The following is a 26,746-nucleotide window of genomic DNA, read 5'->3' on the forward strand; positions in this document are numbered from 1 at the left end:
TCTCTCTCTCTCTCTCTCTCCCCCACCCTCTCTCTCTCTCTCTCTCTCTCTCTCACTCACTCTCTCTCTCTCTCATACACACACACACACATATGGCTTTGCCTGAACAACTGCAGAACAGGCTATATAAACACACACACACAGACACACACACAAATGCACGCAAGCACAGTGCGTTCCCTCAGGCTCCTGGTGACAGACAGGAGGCACTGACGTGCCAACACACCTCTCATGACCTCACAGACTAGGCTTTGTAAGAGGCCAACCTGTCTCTCCAGAAAAGCAAACAGTGGAGATCATCTGATGACACGCACAGCAAGACACACACTCCAAAACCCAGATCACAAACAAAGGCTTTTGTTTTTGAGAGTATTTTCAGGGGGAAAGGCACATTGTATACATTCGAAGAACAAGAGTCTTCTAACGTCATACAGCGGTTTTTAACTTAACCTCAGTGACCTCAGAAGTGAGTCAAACAAGGATACATGTGACAGTCAGTACAGTTATGCAATAAGTAAGGCGCTAAACAAATAGGCCTAGTTTCCAGTATATTTTATGTAGGGGTGTCAAGTGATAGAAAAGTGCATCTTGTTAAGTGCAGAATGGTACTGGGTTAGTCACAGGTTAAACACAATTATGATGCTTTTTCAAATATATCTAATTAAAGAGGCACTTTAAGAAGAGAAAAATTTGCCTTTGATTTTTTATTTTATTATCTAAATAAATTACTAAATGTCTAAATAAATGTATTTACACACTCACGAGCCGCTTAATTAGAAACATCCACCATGTAGGTACGCATTTTTTATGTACGGTTGAAGACAACACCACATCTGTTACCACACACATTTGTGTTAGCCATCCTCTTGCCTGTCATCAGCGATCAGTTCCTCACCACAGGACTGCTGCTGGCTGGATCTTTTTGGGTGGTGGACCACTCTCAACCCGGCAGTGACACTGCCATGTGTTTAAAAAAAGAAAAGAAAAAAAAAAAAACCTTCCAACGCTGCTGTGTTTGATACATTCATATCTGTGCAACACCCGTTACCATGGTGCTACTATGTCAGTATCACTCCTGTGTGGAGAACGGTCTAGCACCCAACTAACTTTGCAGCCAACAGCGGTCCTGCCATCAGAAACCGGCCACTGATGAATGGAGTAGAGGGTGGCTGACAAATTGTGCATAGCAACAAATGGTCTACCATCTGTATGTGTTCCCCCTCTATAGTATACCTATTACGGTAGGTATACCACATAAAGTGGCTAGTGAGTATGGGTTCAAGTCAGGTGTTTCTAATAAAGTGGATGGTGAGCGTGTCGCTATTTTATTGTTAAAACTGTGCTCCACACAAAGGTCCATAGTCAAATATAGCTGCTTGTCATGCTGCATTCAGACTACGCTTCAACAGTCAAATGTTTTACTGTCAATGGTATGTTGCTCTCGATGCACTGCTTGATGACTTCTTGATGCATTTGGTTGAAAATGAAGAAAAGTGACGAGAACAGTCTTGGTTTTGCCCCCAGAGCCACCTGATGTTTTTTTAAACGAAACCTCTCGTCTAACAGCCTATTTTTCTCCATTCCTGCCTGAGCGCAATGTGATGTGAGGTCATGTTATTCACTAGCCAAGAGTGCGTTCTTAGAAAACAGGAGTTAAAGGAGGCTGCGTGTGCTTATAAGAGTGGCACAAAAAGTTATTCTGTCGTTTACTGGGAAAAGTCTCTGTTTGAAAATGAACACTGACATGCAGAGCCATCTGGATAAAGTTTCCCAGCACAACTTGTTGTTGGCGCGATGAAAAAAATAAATAGATAAAAAATAAATAAGTATTGAAAAAAACAACTCAAGGTTAGTATGTTAACTCTGACAGCTCTTGCATTATGACAAACTTCATAGCTACTTTAATCAGACAAAAGCACCGTTATGCTATCAATACTATCTCTCTGAATACTATTTATAAAAGAAAAATGCGCAAAAATCTTAAACTACTTATATAACATCCCAGACCACCTGCGTGGGTCCGCTTCAGCAAGGCATCTCGAATCAATTCAGAACCAGCCCCAAAATGGTGGAACAAATTGCCTCTCCCCATCAGATGCTCAGACACACTGAACTCAAGCACATTAAAAAAAACAAACAAACAAAAAACACCACCACAAAACTGACCTTTATCACATTTATCTGACCTCATAACCACTAACTTCACTTGCCTGCGTTTTAGTTGCAATGAGGTGAAAAATGACTTGAAAGCACTAAAACCATACACAGCGCTTGGAGTGGTTCTTGGAGTGGTTCAGTTTTACATCCCGACACATGTCGATTTCAGTCTATGCTTTTTTTGTGAGTTGCTTTAGGGCAAAAGCATCTGCCAAATAACTAAATGTAAATGTAAACATAGCTCGTGCAAATTGCTAAAAAATTAATCAACTTCATTAAAGTAGTCTTCTACTCACGGTGCTTCCTGGATCATGTGTTGCCTCTCTGATTGGGCTGTGAGCTGTGAGTGGGAAATTCAGTTTTTGGGGAGATCCTTTCATGGGTCCATGCAGGGACTGAGATCTTCTAACAGCAGAGGACACCGCCTGGGCGAAGCGTGAGGGCGTAGCAGGTGAGTATGGTTTGGGAGCAGCAAAGGTCCGTAACTTCTCCACGCTCAGACCTGCCACCGGGACCTCCCTGACGGGCAAGCTCATCTGTCGGATCAGCCTGTTGGCTGGAGGATCCGCCCCTTTCATTTCCGCTGGAGGACCTTCATTTCCATCCTGGTCCCAGTTAACTGGTGGTGGGGGAGGGGGAAAACTCTCTAGCTCTTTCCCGTGTTCAGGTTCACTCTTTGGACTCACTGGGCTGCCCACAACCTCTCTCGGGCTTACGGGGCTGGAAATCTCGCCCTTTGCTGCAGCTGACGTTACGTAATGCCCAGGTATCCTTTTATGTTGAGGCAGGCGAAATGAGGCAGGCTTGGGCTTAGTGGCTGGTGGAACTTTCTTGTCTTTCATCTCTCCTTCAAGCCCTCCAGGAGATCTCAGTTCAGAGGGGGATGAAACAGAGGTTTCCCTGCCCATAGGTGACGTAGGGGTAGAGGGCGATGCAGATATTGGTGATGAGGTGTTACTCTTGAGGCTGTGAGGAGTGGAGGTACCATTACTGAGTGCTGGTTTTTCCCCAGCCACAGACGAGAGCACCTCCGTCTGCTCGACCTTGACAGCTGGCTGGTTGGTTTGCGTGGTAAAGTCCTGCGTTTCCGTCATTACTTCCTGTTGGCCAGTTGTTGGAGGGGCTTCCAGAGTCAGCTCCACCTCAAAGACACGCAGCTTCTCCAGACTTTTCTGAGGCACAATGGTGTAAGTGGTCATTCCCACCTTGGGGATGTAGTCCCTGGTCACCTCGTTGGAGGGCTTCGGTTTTGGCTCAGTATCTGTGATGTACAGCGGTGCCCCTTTCGGCGCTGAGACGGTCTGTTCTGATACCGGGCATTGGATTGTCTGTGGTACAGCTGGCTGTGCTACTATGTTATTCAGTTCCTCTGTAGAGGTAGCCATGTCTTTTTTCAGGCTCAGGGAAGAGGAGGAGGAGGGCGCAACGGAGGAAGACTCTTCGAGCTGACAGGATGAAAGCTCAAGGTCAGAGCCGGTCTGAGTCTTCGTTTCCGTGGTCTGGTCGCTTTTCTCCATGGAGGTCTCAGAGGAGGGCTTGGGGCTGGTCTGAGCTGATACTTCCTGCTCTGTTTGCAGTGTTTGTGTTTGAGACGTGTGGCTGGTTGTGACCGACGCATCCGTAGAGCTCTCACAGAGTTGTCCTGGAGTTGTACTGGTTATGGCTGCTCCATCAACTTCTATCTCAGCAGGGGCCAGAGCGCTGTCAGCAGAGGCTAAGACAAAAACATTTCAGGATATACTCTGGGGATTATTCTACAGGACTATTAGAGTTTCATCTGAGTCCTTCCATTTAAAATACAAAACGCTATGTGCAAAGACCCCATGTCAAATCACATATGGGTATTACAGCACCATCTCTAGATTTTGATCAGGAACTTTCTCTCAAGTGTGTCATATTTCCCAAAGAATGGCGGACTATTATGGTCTATTATGATGACATTGCATCTGAATAAGGCTCCTAGAAAATTGCTGCTGGCATTACTTAAAAAAATAAATAAATTAAAAAAATGCCTTAATTATGTCAGCACTCTCAGAGGCTTGTAGCTCAGTGAATATTTTATCCAGAGCTTAAAAATATGGCTAAGATAAAAGGCTGAGGAGCAGATAGCAATCCTTTCTTCCAATACAGTGTCTGAGCACCCTTGGATATTCTGAAACATTTCATCTTTAGAATACATCTACAACACAGATGGAAACTGAGCTTTTGTAACCCAGCTGCCCGTGGACGGAACTGCTTTTATACCCAGACTTTAGATCTCCCTCAGCTAGACATCAGGGACTTCAGGCTATAAGAAATACATCGATTTTCTTTTTTTTAAAAGCAGTCTTTGAATCTCAGCATCCCACAAAGTGTATTGAATAGAAACTTGATCATGTGGATGGATAATCAGATAATCAAATGAATAACGAATAATGTATAATAAATAATTAAATGAATTGTGCAAAAAAAAAAAAGGCCTTGAAAGTGAGCGGACATATTTAAGACTTCTCGGTTTTTAGAGACTAAAACAAAGTGTCAAAGACGATCTTTAAAAACTTAATTACATGGAAATGAGAGCAGTATCTCTACATTCCTCATTACCCAGTGAAGGGGGGCTTGGGGCCTTGGTTGAATGCCACTAAGGAGGACATTTTCTCCAAGTTAAAACCCTGTGAAAATCCTTTAAAATTTCAAATATTTTGTTAAATTATGCTAACAACCAATTTCTACAGGGCATGTAAGTGAAACGCTGCAGGGAGGTAATATAACACAAGCTCTCATCAGCTATAAAAAAAAAAAAAATACAAAACTTCAGGCAGGTATAATTATGAACCTTGATATTCTTTGTGATTTGACATGGGACGCCTTGAGCAAACATCACCGATCCAGGAATTAATCTGGGTGTGTTTGACGGAAGTGTCCATTAACTCCGGGCTCCCGTCTCACCGTTCTCAGCAGTCTGGCTCTGATCCTGAGTCTCTCTCCTCGCGGTTTGATCTTCTTGCTCCTCATGTTTGACAGAGTCTTCCGCTAATCTGTCAAGCAGTAATCAGAGAAAGCTTTGAAAATCCAACAATAAAATCAATCAACTGTACAGTCTCAGGGAGAAAAAAAAAAAGGTCCCACACATACATCTGACAGGTATTCTCTCTGAAAGAGTGTCGTACTTGCCATCAGAGGACAGATCACAGGACAGATCTTCCTCCGGTCCAGCTGATGGCGACGTGCTTTCCGTCTCGGCGTCCTGAAAGGAGTCCCGGTGTCCGGAATCCATGGAGATGTCGGCGGACAGATTAAGGCTGCTGTCGTCCTCCTGGGTCTCCTCCACGGCACTGGACTCCTGAGAGGTCACGATCTCCTCCTGCTCCTGAATCTCCTCCAGAGGAGGTGCAGATCCTACAGTGGCATCACATGCATATATATACATCAAAAATATAAATGTGCTATATTACAAAACCATACCTGCATAGTTCTACGGCACATAAACCACACAGTACGGGATGAGTACACACACTGAACTCAGTGTTCTATTCTCTACCATAATGACTAAAACCAACCCCAAATACTTCTCCTAACACAACACAGGATACACTTACACAGCCACTGCAGAATTACACAGAGAATTATATAAAGGACATAAACCATTTTTTATAAATAAAACATTTCACAAAACCAACCATGCACACATACACAGCATATTACGTCCCAAAGGTGCAAACTAGTACAGTAACACAAGCAGAAAATCTTAACATAATAATCATATATAGCACAAACAATCAGAGCAGGGATATTACATTTTAAAATCACGTGTTTAAGTTATTCCTTTCAACCAAGTCCTGCTCAATGTGACTTAATTAAGCAAACCGTCAGCGAAGCTAGCTAATTCGTTTAACATGAAAGCATGAAACTTGGTCAGTTTTACCATATCATTTCAAACTGGAAAGACACATCTGCACTGCATCATCTGAGACCACGAATATGTTACATAAGGGGCCACAGACAAGAGGGTTACTTGATATATTCAATTTTAATATCACTACGGAACAAGAGGCCGGCATAGAGTTTTTCAGAAGCACTTCAGACCGAGCGAATTACACTTAATGAAGATGTTTCGTGTCTCGTACCAAATCCCTCAGTATCAAGAGCCTTGGCAAGAGAGCGGAGAGAGCAGAAGGAATATTCAAAGATGTGCTTGAACAGGGATGAAGCTACTTGCTGCAGGGACTGTGATCTTACTTACTCTGACAAGGAGCTGCGGGGCTTCTGGGATACCCAGAGAGAATTTGGGGCCTGAACTCCCTTTATCATTTCTATGTCTTTATCTCTCGCTCTCATTCAAACTCTATTCATCTTTCTGTGTCATTTCTCCCTCTCTCTCTCTCTTCTTCTGGCATACAATTACACACTCTCTCTATCTCTCTCTCTCACTCTGCCTCACCCCAGGATGTCAATTATATGTGGACAGCAGGGTAGTGAGAATATACTCGCAATCAGAGCGGAGTCCAAACTTTATGAGTCTCCTTTATTGTAGAGATCTAAGTGCACTTACTGTTGAGAACATATATTTCAAAAGACAGAGCTATGTACCAAAAAAAAAAAAAAAAACAAGAAAGTCAAAAACACTTTCTACATTTGCAGAAAGAAACTACTACAAAAGAAAGTAAACAACACTAAGCAACAAGTCTGAGCACATAAGCAGTGTGAAAAGAATGTAACAAGAGATCAGAAACATAATACAACCGAGGAAAAGAGACAGAAAGTTGCAAAAGAATTTTTTAAAACGCTCGAGTTGAAAAACACACACACACACACAGAATAATGAATCTGTCTTCTGTCTCCAGGGACTGTCTCTGTGTGCTCTCGAACAATCCAAAGTGTCTGTCTGTAGATTCAAATCCCTGATTAGGATGCACTTACGCTTTAAAAAAAAAAAAAAAAAGCCAGATTCTTTCTCTCTCTCTGTTACGGACAACATGCTATCACATCTAAGCAAAACAATGGGGTTTATGAACGCTTTCAGAGTCTCTCTGTCTCTTGGTAATTCACAGACATTTTGAAAAGTAAAACATGTCACGCTCACAATGAGAGTGTTAGTTAGGTTACTTCCCACGAAAAGACACACTTATGCTCAGAGAGAAAGGCAAAAGCAAAGCCTTAAAAGCCGGTAAAAGCCAAGAAGTAAGGGATAAACCCAAGGAACTTAACCCCGTCAAAAAATAAATAAATAAAGATGTAAAAGATGCCATGAGCTCTTCACTGAGAAAGAAAAAAAGGTTGTTAAAAATCCAAAAATAAAGTACTGATGTGTCCCTCGATAAAGTAGTTAACTTAAAATTTACATCATACCTTAAAATAAAAACAATTTCAAGGTGCAAAAGTCCAGGTTAGCTGCTATGCACTCAAACTGAAGAAATACTTTTTTTTAATCTTTGTTGCTGTGGCTGCATGAAATGCGATAGACAAATGTCAAATTCTTCAAAATGATTTAAACAGTAAAAGGGGCTTTTAAAATGCCTGTACATACACAGAGGAAAGTTACAGTACATAAGTAGCACAGCAGGACAGACAGACAGACAGTTAAATAAAGAAAAAGGAGAGAGAATTACAGTACATAAGCAGCACAGTAGGACAGACAGACAGTTAAATAAAGAAAAAGGAGAGAGAATTACAGTACATAAGCAGCACAGTAGGACAGACAGACAGTTAAATAAAGAAAAAGGAGAGAGAACACAGCCAGAAAAGACGCAGAAAAGTGTTCTGAAGAATGAGAACAGGATGCTGAAGAAGGTGAGAGGTAGCAGCAAAAGTATTCATACGCCCCCTTCTGGTGAGTCTGAGTCTGCAAAGCAGAGAGGCAAAAATTGTGTGAAATAGTTTAAACCACAAGAGTAATGGGTTTTTTTTTTTTGCTCTTTGTGTTTGTCTTTATGACATGAATGTTACTAAATATAATTAGAATCCTGTGCATAGGAGGCAGCAGAGATTCAACTGAGTCGTAAGGTAAAAAAGCCAAATGGTCTAGTTCAGTTTATACTTTACAGGAAGGTGTCTGCTTCACAGCTGTGGCTGATTTCCATAACTGCTGGACATAGAGAATATTATCTAAATAAATAAAACAAAATGCAGGGATCAAACACCACCCACAAGTAGCAACGTGTCCTTTTCCCGTATGTCTCGCAGTACCCAGCATTAATGGAGCCGATTAGCCATTTTTTTGCAAATCTTGTTTAATCTGTCAAATCTACACTCTAGCTAAGTCACTCTAGGCTTCTAACTAACTCTATCCTAAAAGCAGAGGGGTACATTTTACCTGGAGAAGCAAAGCAAAGCAGAGGATTTTTCAACATTTTGTGCACTTGGAGAAAAAGAAAGCAAGCAAGAAACAAAGAAAGACAGAAAGAAAGAAAAATCATTTGGTGACCTGTGGATTCGGGCTATAAACAGTTGTAATGCCCTATTTTGACCAGCAGGGGGCATTGTGGATGAGACCAAAGAGCTGAATACACAGATCAATGCTGATGCCATCAACATTCCACGCTCCATATCAGCCAGTCCAGCTGTTTACCACAGGACTAAAGTACAGATGTCTTGCTCCTCTCAGCTGTGCCACAACTTTACGCTGAGCAGCTCACTACATACCCGAAATCGTTTTGTTCACATAACCTTGATTTTGCTGCAAACCCTTTCCCTATAGCAACAATAACCTGGCTGAGGGACAAGACGTGAGCCGTCTCGGTTCGACAGATGTAAGTTACTGTGCATGACATTGGCTGAGGAGTAAAAATTACTGACTGTGAACACCTCCTGACTAACCTGTCATGCACTTCTCCTGCGGAGGCTCCTCTGGGGTTGCGACGGTGGGAGAGGTGGGAGGTGGGGGAGCTTTTCGTTTGGTCTTCTTCAGAGAAGATGCGGCAGAAGAGCCCCGACTTACAGCAGGAATATTCTATGAACACACACACACACACGTAACTAAAGATTAGTGAACATATCTACAGCATGCCAAGTAGCAAAGAAATATTGCTTTAGAATGAGTAATCGCTACAGGTATTTTTAGATGACGTAATTCAAACTACAGCTAAACGCCCTCACAGTCCCACTACTCTATGATTTCAGACCAGATTCAAGGATAGATGTGAGACAAATAATAAATCATCTTCTTTCTTAAAACTAAAGGAGTAAAAATTTCCTCTATCAGAGGCTATAAATTTTAGACTAACAGCTTTCTTATTACGAAAGGCAAACTCCAAACCGATTATCTCACCTGGTTACTGTCTGCCGGCGTCTTGGGCTGGGAGTCGCTGAGGTCTGAGGTCACACTCTGTGACATCATGGTGGGAGGCAGAGGAGCGCGTCTCTTTTTCGGGGTGTCTGAGGGCATGGTGTTGGACTCATACGTGGGAGTACAGGTGCTGAGTGCACTCATACTAAGAGGTCTCTGCTTCCTGTGGACTGGTGACGCTGGGGCACTCACCGTCATAGCCTTTTGAGGGCAAACAGCCAATCAGAGGCCAACAAACATGACAAACCAGCCAATCATGCCACGCACTCCCCGCAGGCAAAGTTTAAAGACCACGTAAAACAAACATTCAAATGCCAACAATCTCCTTTGAAAGTCAAAAAAGTACACAAATTTTTTCTTATTATCGCAACGTCCTGTAAACTGACATTCACTGGTAAATGGCCACTTACAAATAAAAATGGATCACTTTCGTGGTAAGAAACACTGCTGTTAGCACGGTTTATGTTTGCTGTTGTCATTACAATCAAATGTATTCGACACTCACCGGACCAGATTTCTTTTTACTTCCGCGTTTGAATAAACCAAACAGTCCTTTATTTTCTTTCTCCTTCTGGGTTTTGTCCTTTCCAGGTGAAATTAGACCTGTAGCAAAAAGTTCAAATTCAAGGTCACACTCCTGATAACCCGTTGGCTGACTTACTGCGGCAACAGAGAAGAGAGGTTCTGAGAGGAAAGTGTAGCCGTGCAGTCTGGCCTGCAGTCCAGAACCACATGAATTAGACAGTCAAATTTATTTTTATTCTTAAATGTGGTTACCTGAATGAGTTGGTGAAGGAGGCACATCTACAGGGCTGATTACTGTCATAAAAAAGCAAGGAGAAGAAAAAAAAAAAACATATGGCTAATTAAAGACTGCTGACAGATTTTCCAGTGTGCAAGCACTGAACCAGCAGAAGATGAGAGCAACATCAGTTCATCAGTCAGAGTCAGCTAATTATATAGACATCAGTGTATATTTGATGAAATATTATCATTTATTTACATTACAGCCCTGCAAATAAAGGTAACTATAGTGACAGAAGCGGCACATTATGAAATGCTGTGAAGTTCAATATGATGTTTGTTGAACTGAAAGAGTGTATTTATTTTAAAACTGCATGTTAAATCAACTCTGAAATTTCTCACTGCAGACTTCACTTATGTCCTCAGCATTATGGAAGATGACGCTGTCAGTTTAACTCTAAAAGGAATTGGCATGACGGCTATTGAACTGGTAAAAGTGGTATTTCAAAGCTGTAATCACACCTTTTGTGTCCCTCGCATAGATCTCTCTCAGACCAAAGTCATTGAGGGAGTGTGTCAAGTCCAGTGGATCCTCTGAGTGAACATGTCGACACAAAACCGTCGTCTGCGGGTCAAATTCACATTTCTCACAGATGGCCGGAAGCAGTTCTCCAAGAGGGACTCGCGGATTGACTCTGAGGATAGTTTTCTGTGTCTTTTTATAGTTTATAACCAGGCGAACAGTAGCCTGGGGGGAAAAAGAGAACAGAACGATCAGGAGAGAATTAAAAAAAAACAAAAACAAAAAAAAAAAACAGGATTGCGTCTCATGATCCTTCTCAAAGGGAGCACTGGTCCTTTTACCATGAATATAACAGCAACTGTGCATCATATGTGACCGCAGTAATCATAGGTAAGATCACAGTAACTTAGAATCCATGATTATTTGGGAACCAGAACCAGAACCAGAATCAAGGGCAGTCAAATGACAGATAGTCCTGGGAAACCTATGATGATGATGAGATAAGTTTCTTAGATTCTAAATCTGGAGCTGCTTTCACTGTAAGAAAACATTCTATACGCAGAACATTCAACAGTGCACTCATGTAAGGTTTCATGATTTCCTCTGTCACATCACTGTTCTCTGCTTAATTTTAGGTCATGAGCTGTGATCGTTTTAACAACACAGTAAATGTGTGGTACGTGTGGGGTGCTAAAACTTAGAACTACTCCACACACAAGCTACATCATTTCACACAAGCAGAGTACAACAAACCATGTGCCACAGTGTAAGTACCTCTGGCATTTGAGGACCAGTTTTCTTGTTCTTGTCTTCAGCCCCTTTGGCCTTCAGCAGGATCTTCTCAGCACCGAGTGCTCCTATCAGAGCATTAGGCTTGAACTTGATGTGGTTCCTGTTAGCAGAGACCAGCTCAATGGTGTGGGAGGACGGGTTCAGGTGGTACTTAGCACACAGCATAACTAGCAGGTCCATCATGGCTTTACTGTAAAATGTACACAAGAGTCTCACAGGACAGTCCATGGTTGTGATTATGAGCATACACAAACCACACAGTTAACTTTAGCAACACTTGTTTAGGGTAACGTAAAAACTTTTGTCCATGTGTCACGGTAGATATGATTGTTGTCGGGTTCATTATGGACATGGGGAATGTAAACTCTCATGTAAACCATTACTTATACCGAGAAAAAACCAACATGGTTACAATCGACTGCAGAGTGTCATGTGTTGAGTGGCGCTGCACACACCATATCGTGCAATATGGGAATCCCAGCTGCCCAGCTATGGTTCAACTACTACAAATACCACCATTCCAAATACAGCATCTGAGCCGGTGTAGAATATTTGCATGACACTTTAATATGCTGGAGGGAAGGACCGAATGACGTTAAGCTCTCTGGACAAAGTTAGAGATGGTATCAGCCCTAGGGCAGATGACAAGGGTTTCTTCTTGTGTGTGTTTGAGTGTTTAATGATCATGTGAGTTGGTCCTTTTATTCCCAACACACAAAAAGACTTCAGCCAAACTGTCTCAGTCGGATCCTGGAATAAATTGCAGTTAAAAAGGATTCTTAGGAAATATATACATACCTACCGACAATCTTGAAAATGTCTGATAAAAAAAAAAGACCAATTCTGTTTCAAATGTTGTGCAATATCAGGCATGCAGTTTTATCTTCCCACAAAAGGTCTGGCAATGCACCATAAGCACTCTACACATAAAGTGTGGAAAATTCTTTAGAAATAGCAGTAGCAGTATGCAGTGCTTTCCAACTGTGATTTGGCATTCCAAGATTTGCAGCAGCTTTGGAAATATACTGCCAGGAGTTTAATCCTGGTGATAATGACTCCAGTATACTCAGGAGAAAGGTGAGGAATTTGATATTTAATCTTTTTATATTAAACTTGGTTCATTTATGACTTGCCAGGTCAAAGAGCACAAGATTTTCTACGATCCATAGACTTACTACTGGGTTAAACGTAACACAAGCTAAGAAAGAAAGAAAGAAAGAAAGAAAGAAAGAAAGACACCGCCCACAACAAAATCTTCAACTTTTTTCCTCGTGAGAACACATACACACTCTCGCCTGAGAGGAAAAAATCCGATAAAGATTCATTGCTGTAACATTAGCAAGAAACTGAAGAGACAGGTACATTACACACTGCATTTCCAAAGGGAAATGTGCCGACTTGACCAGAATGGACTGAGAGACACGCCTAGATACAATGAACTATTTTCAAGTAAACCAACTAGGAGATGGTTTGAACTTTAAATGACATGTTTGGAAAATGGACTGCACCACCCATTATGAATCAGTGGTGCAGACGTTGCAGCTGTTTGAGGGTTGACGTAACATTTTCATAATTTCTCTAATAACTGAGCCTCTCAAAGTTTGTGTTCAAACACAAGAGTCCAGATCTCTTTTAAAATGGAAGGTTTCTGGAATCTTCGAAAGGTCAGAAGAATAAATACGCAAAGATCCATTTTGGAAATGGACTCTGAATGCACATTTAAAATGGAAAATTCAAGGCACTCCCCAAGGCTGAGGCACAAAATAAAAGCCTCTATTTCATAAGGAACATGAAATGTAGAATGGAATCAAATATCAGAAAAATATTACCAATAATTTACGGAATAGAGTTAACACACCTTTAAAGCAACACATTAGAACTCATTTCAAAACTCAGCATAACAATTTATTTCAAAATCCAGGCTTTGAGTCATCAATCACAGGAACATTAACAAACCATAAGCTCTTCATCAAGTACAACCCTGCAGGCCAAGTGTGTATTCCACTGAACCACAGGCACCCATCCAAGACCTAGGGCATCTGATCAACTAACCTGCTTAAATTGGGACATGTGCTAATTACTTAAAATAACACAGTACTGTAGTGGACACAGTGCTCAGGGTCTAAGCTTTACAGCTCTCGACATTACAACAGGTGCTTTCCACCGACAAGTGATACCTGAGCGTTTCTCACCTGCCATGTACAATGGTGGTTTTCTCTACTCCTTCAGGGAGTACTACAACCAGCGTCAGGTCTTGGTCTATGAGGTTCTCCTTTTGGTCCATTGCAGTAGGTGGATATACTGGGAGTCTCTGGGAGAGTCTGGAACCATCCAGAACACTCAGCGATGGAGGGGGAGGGGGAGCCTTAGTCTTGTACGATCTCCTGTAGAGGACAGAGACATGGAGGTGTTCACGTGCAGCGTGAGAGCGCCGTCTGCGAGAGCATTAGGCTCAAACTTGATCTGGTCTATAGCAGTGCCGCTGTGGCAGTGTAGAGTTTAATCAGTAGCACCTGCTAAAAATGTATTGCTCAGCTGAACTAATGTCATGCATCCTAGCTGATGTTTAGTGAGAACCAATTAAAGCAGATCTCTCCAAGATAATAACACAGAAAATCATAGCAGTTCAAAATAGAAGTCCTCAACTGTCAGCAATCCACATGAGGGTTATACTTCATCCATTTGTGTCAGTGAAAAAAGAACAGGTTCATTAGTTCAAACAGATATATCTGCTGAGCAAGGTGTAATGTTTATCTGAGCAACAGTGTCGCTCTGTCTTACAGGTATTCTCATGTCGATGGCAACTCCACCACTGTATCGTGTTAGTCAAGCAAAGCAATGATCTTTTTGCAGAGGATTTTAAAGATAACTAAAGTTGAGATGTTTCCATTATCACAGAAAACACTCTAATCAGAGATAATACAGCATGAAATCACATGAAAGAGCTCTCTTCTTCCCAACTTAAAGCGAGCGCCCGTCAAATGAAAGAGAGTCTAGTCCTACTTCATGCATAAGTCACAAGACACTGGAGTGAAGTGACTTATTCACTCAGCTTGAAAAAAAAGAGGGAGGTTTCCTAGAGCAAGGAAGAATTTTTCCCATCATAATCTCTTCAAGACCAACTGGATGAGGAAAAGAAAATACCCCTCTCGAGTTTGTGCTTGATTATGATTCAGTTTCTGATATCACATACTGTAAATCTGACAGGACACTGTCTAGAAACTCACAGCAAGATCCTGAACTTATGTCCAAAGCAGAAAAAAATAGGTCAAAGGTCACAGAAGATATAATATATCAAATAATAAAAACAAAGAGTTTTTGAATGCTAATCATGGCTCAGTATTTGTAATCAAAGAGTAGCTATGGAGAGTTATTCATAATTCACCTCTTGGCAGAACAAACTGAACCTATTCTACAAAGACGGGGCAATTATTTTTAATTTAACTCATTAAATTAATTGGCATACAATTGGATGCAGTAAATCCTAAGAAGGGCATCTGTTTGTGACAATCCTCAATCAGAAGCAGTCCGGAACTTATTCTCGTAAACTGTTTTTAATTCAATTTACAAGGCTCCCTGTAGAGCACATAATCTACACACAAAGAGCTAAGATTGCGTGTTACTACGGCAGCACTGAAAACTTCTAAAGCCTGTCTTCATTTCCCTAACTACAGCTGATAACTAAGTCTGCCAAAGCAAACATTAGCATGTTTTTGTAAAGACAATCATGAGGCCACTGGGCACACTTTGACCCTCAAATAACCATCTGAAATAGCAGACTTCTACACAGAGTATTAAAGAGATTGTAATTCATCAAAGGACATTCAGGCAAAAATAATCTGTTTGTAAAGTATGCAATCGATAAACGAAATGAACAAACCATACACTAAAAACTTTAAAAGTGATTCACACAGGATATGTAAATCTTTGAGATGTGAAAAGGTTGTTGAACACTGAGATTTAAAAAAGAAAAAGAAAAAAGAAAACCAGATGGTACACAAGCCCTGATTGTGGCTGTTATCCTCATCCTTAGCCTGCTACCCTGCTAGCATATTCTTCATGGTTATTCTCAACTAACCATTGGTTGTCAAATTGTATATCAGCACCTAATTTGTTGACAGATATTGACTGACTTCCTGTAAGCTTTCTCTCAGTGCCCTAAAATCAATTAATAACTTCTATAAGAAAAAAAAAAAAAAAAAACAACATGAGAAACTGAAGTTATGGAAGTAACATAATTTGTGTATATTTGTATCTTCCCAAAACTGTCTTAAAACTATTTGTAATAATGTAAACACCAGTGGTGTAGTTGTTCTAAGTATAGCATCAAACAAGAACATGGGAATGTTCTAGAACTGTGAGAAATTATTAGATCAATTAGAAGCTCAGTTCTAGTGAATGCGTGAGCAAACATTCCATGTAACTACATGCAAGAGCAGTAACGCATTCTGAGGGTACAAAGTTCAGTTTTCAAGGTTGTTCAGGGCTGCATGTTCTCACTGTGCCTTTAGAAGGCAACAGTTTTGTTCTAAAACTGTGGAGAAATTCAAAGCCCCATTCAAATCCCCTAAAGAAATTATTGCACCATTATGAGGTTAAAAAAAATATTTGGCTTACCTCTCTGATAATTCATCTTGCCACAGCAAGCACTTTAATATTGAGCAACTATCCACAAAGATTAACAGGTAGAACAAGTTTGTTAATGTGAACAGATTGGGCACGGTATTCTGAACAGCTGCGATGTTACTGGCATTTGTCAAAGCCCTTCCGATCGACACACCAATTTCTTGAACAAAACTTGGTGATCAACACTGGTCAGTGCATCAATGGGTCACCTTGTTTTGGTGACTGGCACTCGTACTGTATTCAGACTCATCAGTGAGCATGTGACAGAGCTGCATAGACAAAAGCTCTGCTTTCACTGTGCCTCACTGCAGGCTTTTTCAACGCTCTCTGTGTCTCATACAACGATGACTGACACGACAGGCGTGTTCTAGCATGACCCCAGAGCTCTGAGACTCTTAAAGTTGTACACTGCCCATGGGAGGGCTGACAGCTAGAGACGTTCAATGACAGACAACACAAACACCCACTGACACGTTTATACGCCCTAAAGAACGGCCAGGTCTTACACACCCATTTAAGACATTCGTTTACAAAGTTTGATGTTTTACACACTTGTTGGTTGATTGAAAACATCTGCAACCTTAATTTTACCACGTCTTATCCCAAGAATGTCACGAGTAGCCGCATTAATTATGCTCTCTGGGGGTCTTTCTGAGATAACAATACGTAAATTAGCTAAATTGGCCGCGTCAACAGTACAGTATGTCCGCCAAAACAATAAAATACCATATGCCAACAGATGTTCTATTCGGCCACGCCCCTCTGTTTTTGAAACACCTGGTGTCGGAAAAATGTGCAAGGCAGCTGCAGGCAGCAAACGTTTTGTGTACCCTTAAATTATGTTCACCAGAAACAGTGTCTCAAATCAGAATATGCGTTCTCAAATTAACATTTACATTGTCATCGAAGCCAGTAGCCTGTCTATCGAAAACACTTTACGCTTTTAGTTGCCTAAGAGACAGGAAAAATATGACTGAAATGTTTTAAAATTGTCAAAATCGGACACTACTTGGACTTAAAATAAATAAAGCCATCTACAAACACGGTTAACAAGACATGGCACTCAGCGTTTTATTTGCACACTGAGTCGAAAAGTTTCCGTGAGAATTTCAAATGACCACAGGTCACCTCCAAGTTCAAATGCAGAAGTAAATGTTAAACACAATTACTACTCTGAAGTAACAAAGGTTTTAAACCCATGATCAAGGAGCAAAACACAGCCGCCTCACATCCTGTCCCTTACCTTTAGCAACCTAGCTGATTTCCTCTCCTTAAGCAGACCGGAGCATGGTTATGAGAGAGCGTCTTATCAATTAGTCAGGCGTTACGTTTCAACTGCTTATTTCTGCGGCCAGTCTAAAAGGCAGCACAGTATCTGTGGGAGGCACGGCAATAGCTTACAGTAATTAGGCTACTGTTTTTACAACTTGCTCAGCATATTGTGACAAGCCAAACAACGCCGGTGAATGACGAGGATAAGTTTCAAGTATTTGTCCAGTTACTTAAATGGAGACTCTAACTTGTGGCAATTTCAGGAAAAAATGTCACTTTTAATATCTTGAGCAACAATATCTTGAGCAAGCAGAAAGAAATAAGCTACAAGGGTCGTTCAAATTCCTCGCATTCCGATGCACATTACTGGAGCCGGTACGTAGTTTCCCCTCAAAGACAGCTGGAGTTCCTCCATGGAGTTCCGTAATCATAGTGTGAAGAAGTTCATTCAAAGTCGATTTTAGATGACAGGAAATACGGTTTTAACACATGCCTGCTCTAAAACATACAAAACACACTCAAAAAAACAAAAGACGCTGAGAGATGTTAAATTGAGCGCTTTACTCCACAACTCTATGTTAGGAGGCCGACCGGTGTAGACTACTGTTCCGTAGGGAAAAAGTGGTTTGTGTAGACTCCACTGAACAATACGTCTGCACACCTCCTTGTTTTAACCGGACAACACCCTCAGTAGCATAGCCTATTTTAAGAACAGCTCAACAATACACACTTCCATTACAAAAATAAATATATGAATAAACAATGTCTTAACCAGAAGAACGACATCAAAGCAGTGACTAATGTACCTTGTTCCATTGCCTCATGTAGCGAGATCAGAAAAAAAGATTGGGCTGGTATATGTATGAATCCTCAGGCTCAACATGCTTGATTTGTCTGGGCATATCAAGAAATCACGCTGTTGTTATGACACGGTCCAGTTGTGCAAAGAAGAACATCTCCCTTTGCTTTAGCATTAATGGAACACAAGCTAGCATGAAACTTACTGCCAAAGTGTGATCAAAGCATCAACAAATAGGTTTGCGAACCACACACGAATCCATCACCTGAGTGACAGCAAGGGTCGTACCCCAAGACAGAGAGAGGGTGAGGATGAAAACACAACCTCTAAATCACCCCCGTGCCCCCCCCCTCCCCGAAACACATGGCATGTGGATTATCTGTTTATCTTACAACATCAAGAAACGTCTATTTTTTCCCCCACAACTTCTTTTTTTTTAAATAATGTTTTCAAACACAGCTCTTACCCTCCAGCTCAGATCATCCCTTTCGAATATGTGCCACTTCCAGTGATGCAACGAAAAAACCTTTAAGAAATATGTCTGCAGGAGAGAGAGAGAGAGAGAGAGAGAGCCAACCTTATCACCACACCCCTGTACGTGACATCAGAAAGTCTGCTTTCTCTACCGATACCCCCCACACACCCCCCACCCCTCCCAGGGATGAGGCAGTGTTGGTTCTGCCCGGTCTGAGAACTAAGTCTGAGCCAATGGTAAGCAGTCTTCTAATCAGCTTTACCTCTGAAGCCAGCTCTTAACCTCCTGGCCGGACAATGAGAGACTGTGGCATTTCCCCTTAAGCACCGGTCCTCTTATCTTTCACACTGTATCTCGCTTACGTTATTACAACTTGCTTGACGAGTAATTCAATCAAGGATTTATCTTCACATTGAATTCTCTTAACTCTCTCTGTGTTTACAGACTCATAATCAAAAAAGAACAAAAAAAAAAACCCCACAGCACTTTAAACATGCGTGAAGTTCTAAGGTGTATGATTAGAAGTCAGTTTCAAAATGCTGTGCAAATGTTACTAGCGCAGTGTCAAGTCCCAGCTGAGAGGTGAGGCCACAGTTTTTGCACAGGCATGTCTGCCTCTGGAGATGAAAGCAAGTCAAGTGGCAAAAGAAAAGATTTTAAAAAGCCCTTTGTCTTGTGATCCAGTCATTTCACGGATGTGTTTTAAGTTTGTGATTAACCTGCGACAGATCCCTGCAAGGAATTAAATCTGGCTTAGCAACCCCCCCCCCCCAACAGACACTGTGATAGGACTGATTTACTCACTGTCAGTCGATAAAAAACGCGAGCAAACACGTTCCTCTGAGATGATCTGTTATGACTCGTACAGTAGAGTATGGACTCCATACTGAAACAGGTGTTAAATATCACACCATTTGTCGCGTGTCTGTTAAGCGTCTGTTGAACTGTGTGTTTGTGTAAAAGAAGCTTTTTGCTCTTGTTCTGAGAGTCTCTTGCATTGCTGAAGATGACAGCTTTGTTTAGTTTTTACAAAGGTGTATTACAATATATGAGGAACATCATTTTTTGTTCCAGACATGAAATCTCAAAGTTCACTATATTCCTACCTCCAGGCTGGATGTCTAAGCATGTATTCCTCTGAAGGTTGTACTAGGACAGACTAAATCTTACCAACTCTTGCAACAAAAAATCAGTTATTCAACATTAACAGTGCAACAAAAGGTACAAAATCTCTCTTAAATCAGCTAATGAGTTTACAAACAGACACAATGACAGATATTTCACCACTGTAGCAACCATCACAACCATGGCATGATGTATATGATGTAACTGTTTCCTCTTAAAATCCCATTCAAATTAAAACCAAATCAAGTTTGATATCCTGAAAAGGTGAGATAAATGGTTTTCGTGATATTTTTCTCAGATGTATTGTTGCTAAGCTAGCACTGTTTGGATGGCTTTGTCAGACAGTCTGTGGGCCATTTGGTTGGGAGACTTGGTGGTGACATATTAAATATAACTATAGTACATGGAACACTTTGCCTGTTTCTACAGCAACAACCCTTCGTGGCCCGCTCTGTCTGTTTCAGTCATTTATTTGTGTGGTTTGATTTATTTTTGTCACAGTAAGCACTGAAGAGATTTCAAAATAGGCTGTGCACTTTTTCTGTCTTCTATCACGTCATGCTGTATTTTGTTACGAATGATCAGATTTGAGCTTATGAGAGACATTTCGCAAGTTGGCTGTTTGAGAAACAACTGAAATGACTCAACCGTCTTACTCTGAGTATTGCTCTCTCTCTCTCTCTCTCTCTCTCTCTCTCAGCTTTCACATCTTCCAGCTCTGAACTTGTTTGCATTACAGAGATAGCTGACCTTCACTAATCTGAAATTTAATGATCAGGCCAGAAATGAACTGCTAACAGCCTGAGGTTACGTGTACGCAGTGTATCTGCAGTGATCACTAATGAGGAATAACACCAGAGGGCATGTTCTCCACATAACAGTTTAAAACTACGATAAACGAAAGAAGAAGAAGGAACACAAAATCTCTAAACAGTCCATTATAAAGTCTGCAAACAGGGTGAGGCTCCTAAAATTCCACTCATATCCTTTAAGAGGAGATTAGGGTACTGAGAGAGGAAAAGGCACTAACTGAACACATGCTCTAACATGATTACTAATCCTGACACTCACCTTTTCTCCACCAAACTTTATACTGGGCTATTTTAGCTTCTCAATCATTGTTTGTCTAGTGGAAAACCTAATGTACATGTGGTCCCATTGAGTATTCAAAAAAAAAAAAAAAAGAAAGAAAAAGAAAATATCAGGAAGCGGAGGTGACCTTGTGATCAGGGTGAATAAAGAAACTCATAGAAATTTCCCTAAGCCTCACAATCAGGGTAAACAGAAGAGGACAGTGGAGATTGAACTGGAGTATTTTCCTTTCTCCCTCTGCCCTACTCTGAGCAAAAGATTTCCATTTTACCAGCCTTCCTTCACCCATAAAACACAGACACACACACACACACCAAGCTGAAAGATTCCCTCAACACTTGCTCTAAATGTGCAAATGGGATGAATGAATGAATGAATGCATTATCCAAAGCAAATCTGCAAACAGTGATATGCTTTAAGTAAACAACGCAATGACAAATATCTTTCTTTCTCTTTTTCAATGAACTTTGGCAGTTTTTTTTTTTACAGTCTGGCCTTCAACAAACGAAGCACACATGAAAAAAAAAAGTTCTGTCAGATTACAAAGTGAGTACTTGTGGTTGGAGGTTGATGTGGGTGTGGATTGGATGGAGGAGAAAGGTTGTGATAGGGGGAGGGTTCTCGAGGCAGAGACGGAGGAGGAGGGGGAGGGGGGGTTGGGTCCGGGAGGGAAAGGGTAATCCCTGCGGAAAGACAAAACACAGCGCCAGGGCCACAGCTGGTAATTTGGTCGGAGAGGTCACTCACAGTAAACACACACTGTTTAGAGTGGATCTGGAAAGGTCATTACTTCACGAGCTGTGTGGGACGGGTAGAGATTGGAGTAGCAGGAGAGTTTGGGGAAAAAAAGAAAAAGAAAAAAGAACAGAGTGACTCTGTATGTGAACTCCCCATTTCCTCTTTGTAGCCCATGTTTTTCAAAGCCAAGTAAACCAAAATTTTCCCACACTATGTTCCTCTATGAGCTCTCTAAAGACCTTAGCATACTTAAACTCTCATATAGCACTCTGATAAAAAACTGTGTAGATAACGCAACACACTAGCTTATCTGCAGCACTTAATGGAGCTCTGATGTGTTTCCCCCCATCTGTCTCTACCTCCCTCCCCCCTCTCCAACTCTCTCTCTCTCTCTCTCTCATATGGCACACGCAAACACAAATTAGAAACATAGCCCAAAGGGAACTAATGAACAGTTTCCAAATGCCACATACCACAAACCTTGATATATCTGCACAGTGTATCTGCATCTTTGCTCTCACGGTAAAGCAAGACCAGACCAAACTAATGGATTCTCACTGTCCAGACATTGTCTGATCTACATGGATGATTGATCCCTGTGTGACCTGAACACGACTCTAATCGAAACAGGTCACAGAGGAGGTCAAAACACACACCACGATGGACACCCAGCTCAGCATCTTACAAACAGTATCTTTAGGGGTCAAATATGCTGCAACCTTCACATTCCCTGCAAGGAACATAGACACAGCAGAACCAAGGTTGCCTGTAGATTTCCTTCACTCCAGACTGGTCAAGACATCTGCCAGACATTAAGATAATCAAGCAAGGATCTAGTTCTAACAAGAACACAGTGAGCCATCCACAAGACAAGAGGAACCCTCAAATTAGCTGTAGTAAGTACATCCATCTACATAAGAAATCTGAAACATTTGAGTCATTGTCCAAGTCTTAACATGCAGTTTGGACGCCCGTAATTTCTGTGAATCCAACATTTACATAAACTGACTTGAGAAGACAGCATTTTCCCCAGAGTTGTAATCATACCTCTTACACTACATCCATTCTTGAAAGACAATGGCACATTGTCTACAGCTGAGATACTTGCCAAAGACACACCAGCTTGTGTTTTTTCTCTCCGGCGCATCACATGCACAGTAGCCTCCTCAAAGTCATTTGAGAGAGAGAGAGAGTTCCAGACTTTACAAAGCATGAGTACACTGGTCTTTTTTTTTTCTCTCTTTTTGATCTGAATTCTTGTGGTCAACTCTTTTTCCATACTTATCAGAGCAAAAATGCTGTGCTTTACATTTGCCTTGGATCATGTGTCACAGAAAACTGTAACCATACAAATTTTACAACAGATGATGCGATATATGAAATAAACATAAAGTATGACATAAACATGATAATACATTTATAAGTTCTGAGACATTAAATTGCTTAAATCTTTACAATGAAACCACTGTGTATGAGGGGATTTTTTTTTTAACTGGATAATATTATGAGGTAAATTATGCACAGAGAAAACAAGAACAATCTGAGTGGATATAATATTACGCTAGCCAAGGCAAATATGATTAAAATCATAGTAATGACAGTTTAATGTTTGGAAATCTGGCCTCATCCAAAGGAAACATTATTGAGAATCTGCTCATTGTACTGAAGAGCTTAATCCAATGAAAATGAGGATTTCAAACACAAACGAAGCAAACTACAAATCTGCTGTAAGTCTGTATTACAACTGCATACATCTACTGCTACTGCCACCTAGTGTCTTCTCAACCACGTTTTCAAACTGTGGTCTTAAATATGAATTCTCATGTTTTGTATAGCTCAACGCTGACTTCATCTTAAGACAAAGATATGAGCCATCTGATGACATTGCCTTGGTTACAGTGTGTCTTCTGAACACATGTGGACAGCGATTAAATCCCAAACCCTCTTGCAGAGGCCAGCAGGGCTGAAACACCCAGCTCGTTACTGCATTGCAGAGATCATAAACACGAGAGCGTTCTGATAAATCAGTTAATCTTGGAATACATTTTTATAATACTGGGTGACGTGATGCCATGAGAAAACTATTCGCAAAAGAGAAGTTTCCATTGGTGATCTGAAAACCTCAGCCGACCTTTAGAACGATGGTGGAAAGAGTACAGCTGGCATGCACACTAATTATGTTGTAAATACACTGGAAAGGTTCAAACTTATTTATTTATTTATTTATTTAGGAAGACAATCACATCATGATACTGCAGCAACATTTCCACACTGAAGCTACTTTATTTACAAGTGGGTATGTGTGTATCTACATGCCTATGTGTGCATGTAATGTATGTCTGCACTTGGTAAATTGATAGAGGCACTAAAGACTCAAATTAAAAGCTACAGTTCTTCTGACCTACAAATCCTTCACGTGTTACACACTAACTCGAGCACCTTTAGGAATGTATGGCTTAGAGAGGACCCAACAAACACGCAACCCCTGCAATATAAACCAAAGCTTCTGCCAAAAAGGCCACGCTGAAAGACACACCAAACTAATTAATCCAGGGCGTATTTCCTCTAAATTTACGGTCATCGCCTGGGCCCCAACAACCAAACAAAGACAGCCCATTTTTTTCCCCTGCTCTCTCTCTGGATGATGTCCACCGTGTCTGTGTGAGCCTTCTGAAGCAGAAAGCATCGGACATAAAGGGCTCTGTACCCTTCAGACACAACCGGCTTCGCAAGCGCAAGCCCGATCCTTGCTTTTGAATGATATTTCTGTTCCCTCAAAAACTGTTGTTTTCTTTCTGACCTCGTTTAGCAAGTGGCCCTTGCTCTGCACTGTTAAATGCAGCTGTTGAAAAGAAGCATGTGTGTGTGTGTGTTTGGGGGTGTGTGTGTGGGGGGGTGTGAATGGCATGCACAGAACATGTCTGGCATCTGGAGACATGCTCTACTTTATACTGGACTTGTTGTCCACAGGGGATTTATTTAAGAGTTCCTCTATAACTCAAGCAAGTAAATTCAACAGGTATATTTCATGAACCCGACTGAAAGTAACAACTCTAGCGACTGGGACAAAGCACATTTGTGTCCTTCATGTGTAACTACTGGACCTTAACAAGTGACTGGAGGGTTGAATTTTTTTTCTCTTTTTTTGCCACCTAAAAAGGCCTGAGCTTGGCTTGCCTAAAAAAGACTGAGCTGCTCTTTGGAAAGATATATGATTTCTCTCTCTCTCTCTCTTTCTCTCTCTCTCTCAACAAGTATTTGTTCCCAGATTTTCCCCTTCACCTGTGATATGGGTTTCATAGCTTTCATCGCAAAATTTGACAGCTGTGTGTATGTGTGTGTGTGTGTGTGTGTGTGTGTGAGTGTGTGTGTGTGTGTACGTAAGAGAGAGAGAGAGAGGGAGAATGGAAACATCTGCTAAGATTCACAGTTCCTTAACTGATTCCATACTTCAGCCTTTAAGAGAACTTGCCATGTCAAGGCCTTTGCCAAGGATCATGTGCATGAGTGTCTGTGCTGATCATTTGGAAATGAGAAAAGATACCATGATATCATAGGTGAAGGAAAATTCACACGATTTGCACAATGGATAAGCAATAAGCTAGGCAGGGAATTGTAAGACCAGGTGTCTAATGCAACAAAAGAACAGCTGTCTAAATAGATTTCTTTACTAGAATTATGGCATTTGGTTTGGGACACATGAAATTTCTCATCTTGCCTTCATATAAGCAGTTCCACAGTATGTGTTTCAATATATCTCACTGGTCCATCTTGGGGTTTGGAATGTGAATTCTCCAAATATCATTACTTTTTAAGTGCGACTGCGCTTATTCAGATGCAATGGTGTAATGATACAAAGTTTACCAAGTCACAAATGAAGATGAAACATATGCAATAAACCAAGGGTTAGGCTACAGTCCATCCAAGGAGCTCCCACTATTTCCATTATATCATTTCACCAAAGAAATTACCAAGTCGCCTGTAGCTAACAAATGCCAGCCAACTGAAGCACTGTGCCCAAATTATACGATTCTCATTCTGCAATTAAGGATCACACTGTCTTTTGACTGCATCTCTTTTTGACCGTTAAATCACTCTGGTAATTTGTACAGAGTATTGTGGCATGGAAAAGCAAGCAAATCAAATTCTCCATCTCAATTTTAATTGAGGTTGCAATATAAGGCAGAGTCTCTGGAGAGATTGTTCCAGAGAGAGAGCCATGGATGTGGAATAGTTAGTATGGTGTCTGGAATGTAACTTTAAAGAAAGAACGCCTCTAACCACTGTAGTAAGGTCTGCTGACATCACCCACACTGATCCTGCGCCCGCTGAGTGAGAATTTCCACTGTCCCACAGGCTAGACTGCCTTTCTAAAGATTAGACCTGTTGGTAATGGGGGCAAAGGGATCATTCATAATGCCGTCTGCCCTGTCTTTCAAGTTTTTGATATTTAGCTATGCATTCATTTCATAAATCTCACAGTAACAGAATAGAAGTTTCAGTCATCATCTTTTTTAACACTTAATGAACTGAAGGATCAGGCTTTCTTCTTCTTTTTGCTTTTTAACCGACATGTTGTAAAAATAAAACATCTAACATAAATACAACTTTTATTATTTCAATGCAATTTCCATCAGTTTCTGTGGAGGATATTAAAACGGAAATGAGAGGCTTCTTCAGATATTATGAGACATAATTAGGTCTAACGTGCAATTACTTATTAATTTCCTCATCATGTGAACTAGCACTGTGATTCATGTAATTCATTCTGGATGATGTGGATGCCCCACCTCCCATCTACACAAGCATTTCCCATGACCCCCACATGTGGCTAGGACAATTTCTCAGCTCTGCTCTCCAGGCAGGAAATAAGCGAAAGTCAAAGGTCATCGGCATGACTGCAACAAATAGGACTTTAATTACAGATAGAATTCCTCAAATACCATGCAGCCATAGAGTTAAGCGTCAATTTGAGATATATATCGGCTACGCATAGCCACTAACGCTTTGAGAACGTTCCCCGATGTGAGATTACAGATTGAGAGTTGACGTTGTGCTCTGTTGACTGTGAATAAAGGGTTAAATGGTATATGGCGCATGATGTTCACAAGAGAAAACTGATAATGTACAATATAACTT

General features: G+C 41.1%; 1 protein-coding gene across 1 annotated transcript in view; it reads right to left on the minus strand.

The window, feature by feature from the left end:
- The window catches only part of cobll1b (cordon-bleu WH2 repeat protein-like 1b), a 28,344-nt gene that overhangs the window by 1,432 nt on the left and 166 nt on the right, over positions 1-26,746 (minus strand). Inside the window, exons 2-13 of the mRNA XM_030786643.1 lie at positions 21,424-21,552; positions 16,098-16,277; positions 13,673-13,864; positions 11,463-11,670; positions 10,688-10,913; positions 10,199-10,240; positions 9,927-10,024; positions 9,404-9,622; positions 8,953-9,085; positions 5,307-5,535; positions 5,086-5,174; positions 2,454-3,871 (exon numbers count right to left, since the gene is read on the minus strand). Coding sequence (XP_030642503.1) covers positions 2,454-3,871; positions 5,086-5,174; positions 5,307-5,535; positions 8,953-9,085; positions 9,404-9,622; positions 9,927-10,024; positions 10,199-10,240; positions 10,688-10,913; positions 11,463-11,670; positions 13,673-13,864; positions 16,098-16,277; positions 21,424-21,552 — 3,163 coding nt within the window. The remainder of the gene's footprint in view (positions 1-2,453; positions 3,872-5,085; positions 5,175-5,306; positions 5,536-8,952; positions 9,086-9,403; positions 9,623-9,926; positions 10,025-10,198; positions 10,241-10,687; positions 10,914-11,462; positions 11,671-13,672; positions 13,865-16,097; positions 16,278-21,423; positions 21,553-26,746) is intronic.

This window comes from Chanos chanos, chromosome 10 (genome assembly GCF_902362185.1).
Source record: "Chanos chanos chromosome 10, fChaCha1.1, whole genome shotgun sequence".
Taxonomy (NCBI): domain Eukaryota; kingdom Metazoa; phylum Chordata; class Actinopteri; order Gonorynchiformes; family Chanidae; genus Chanos; species Chanos chanos.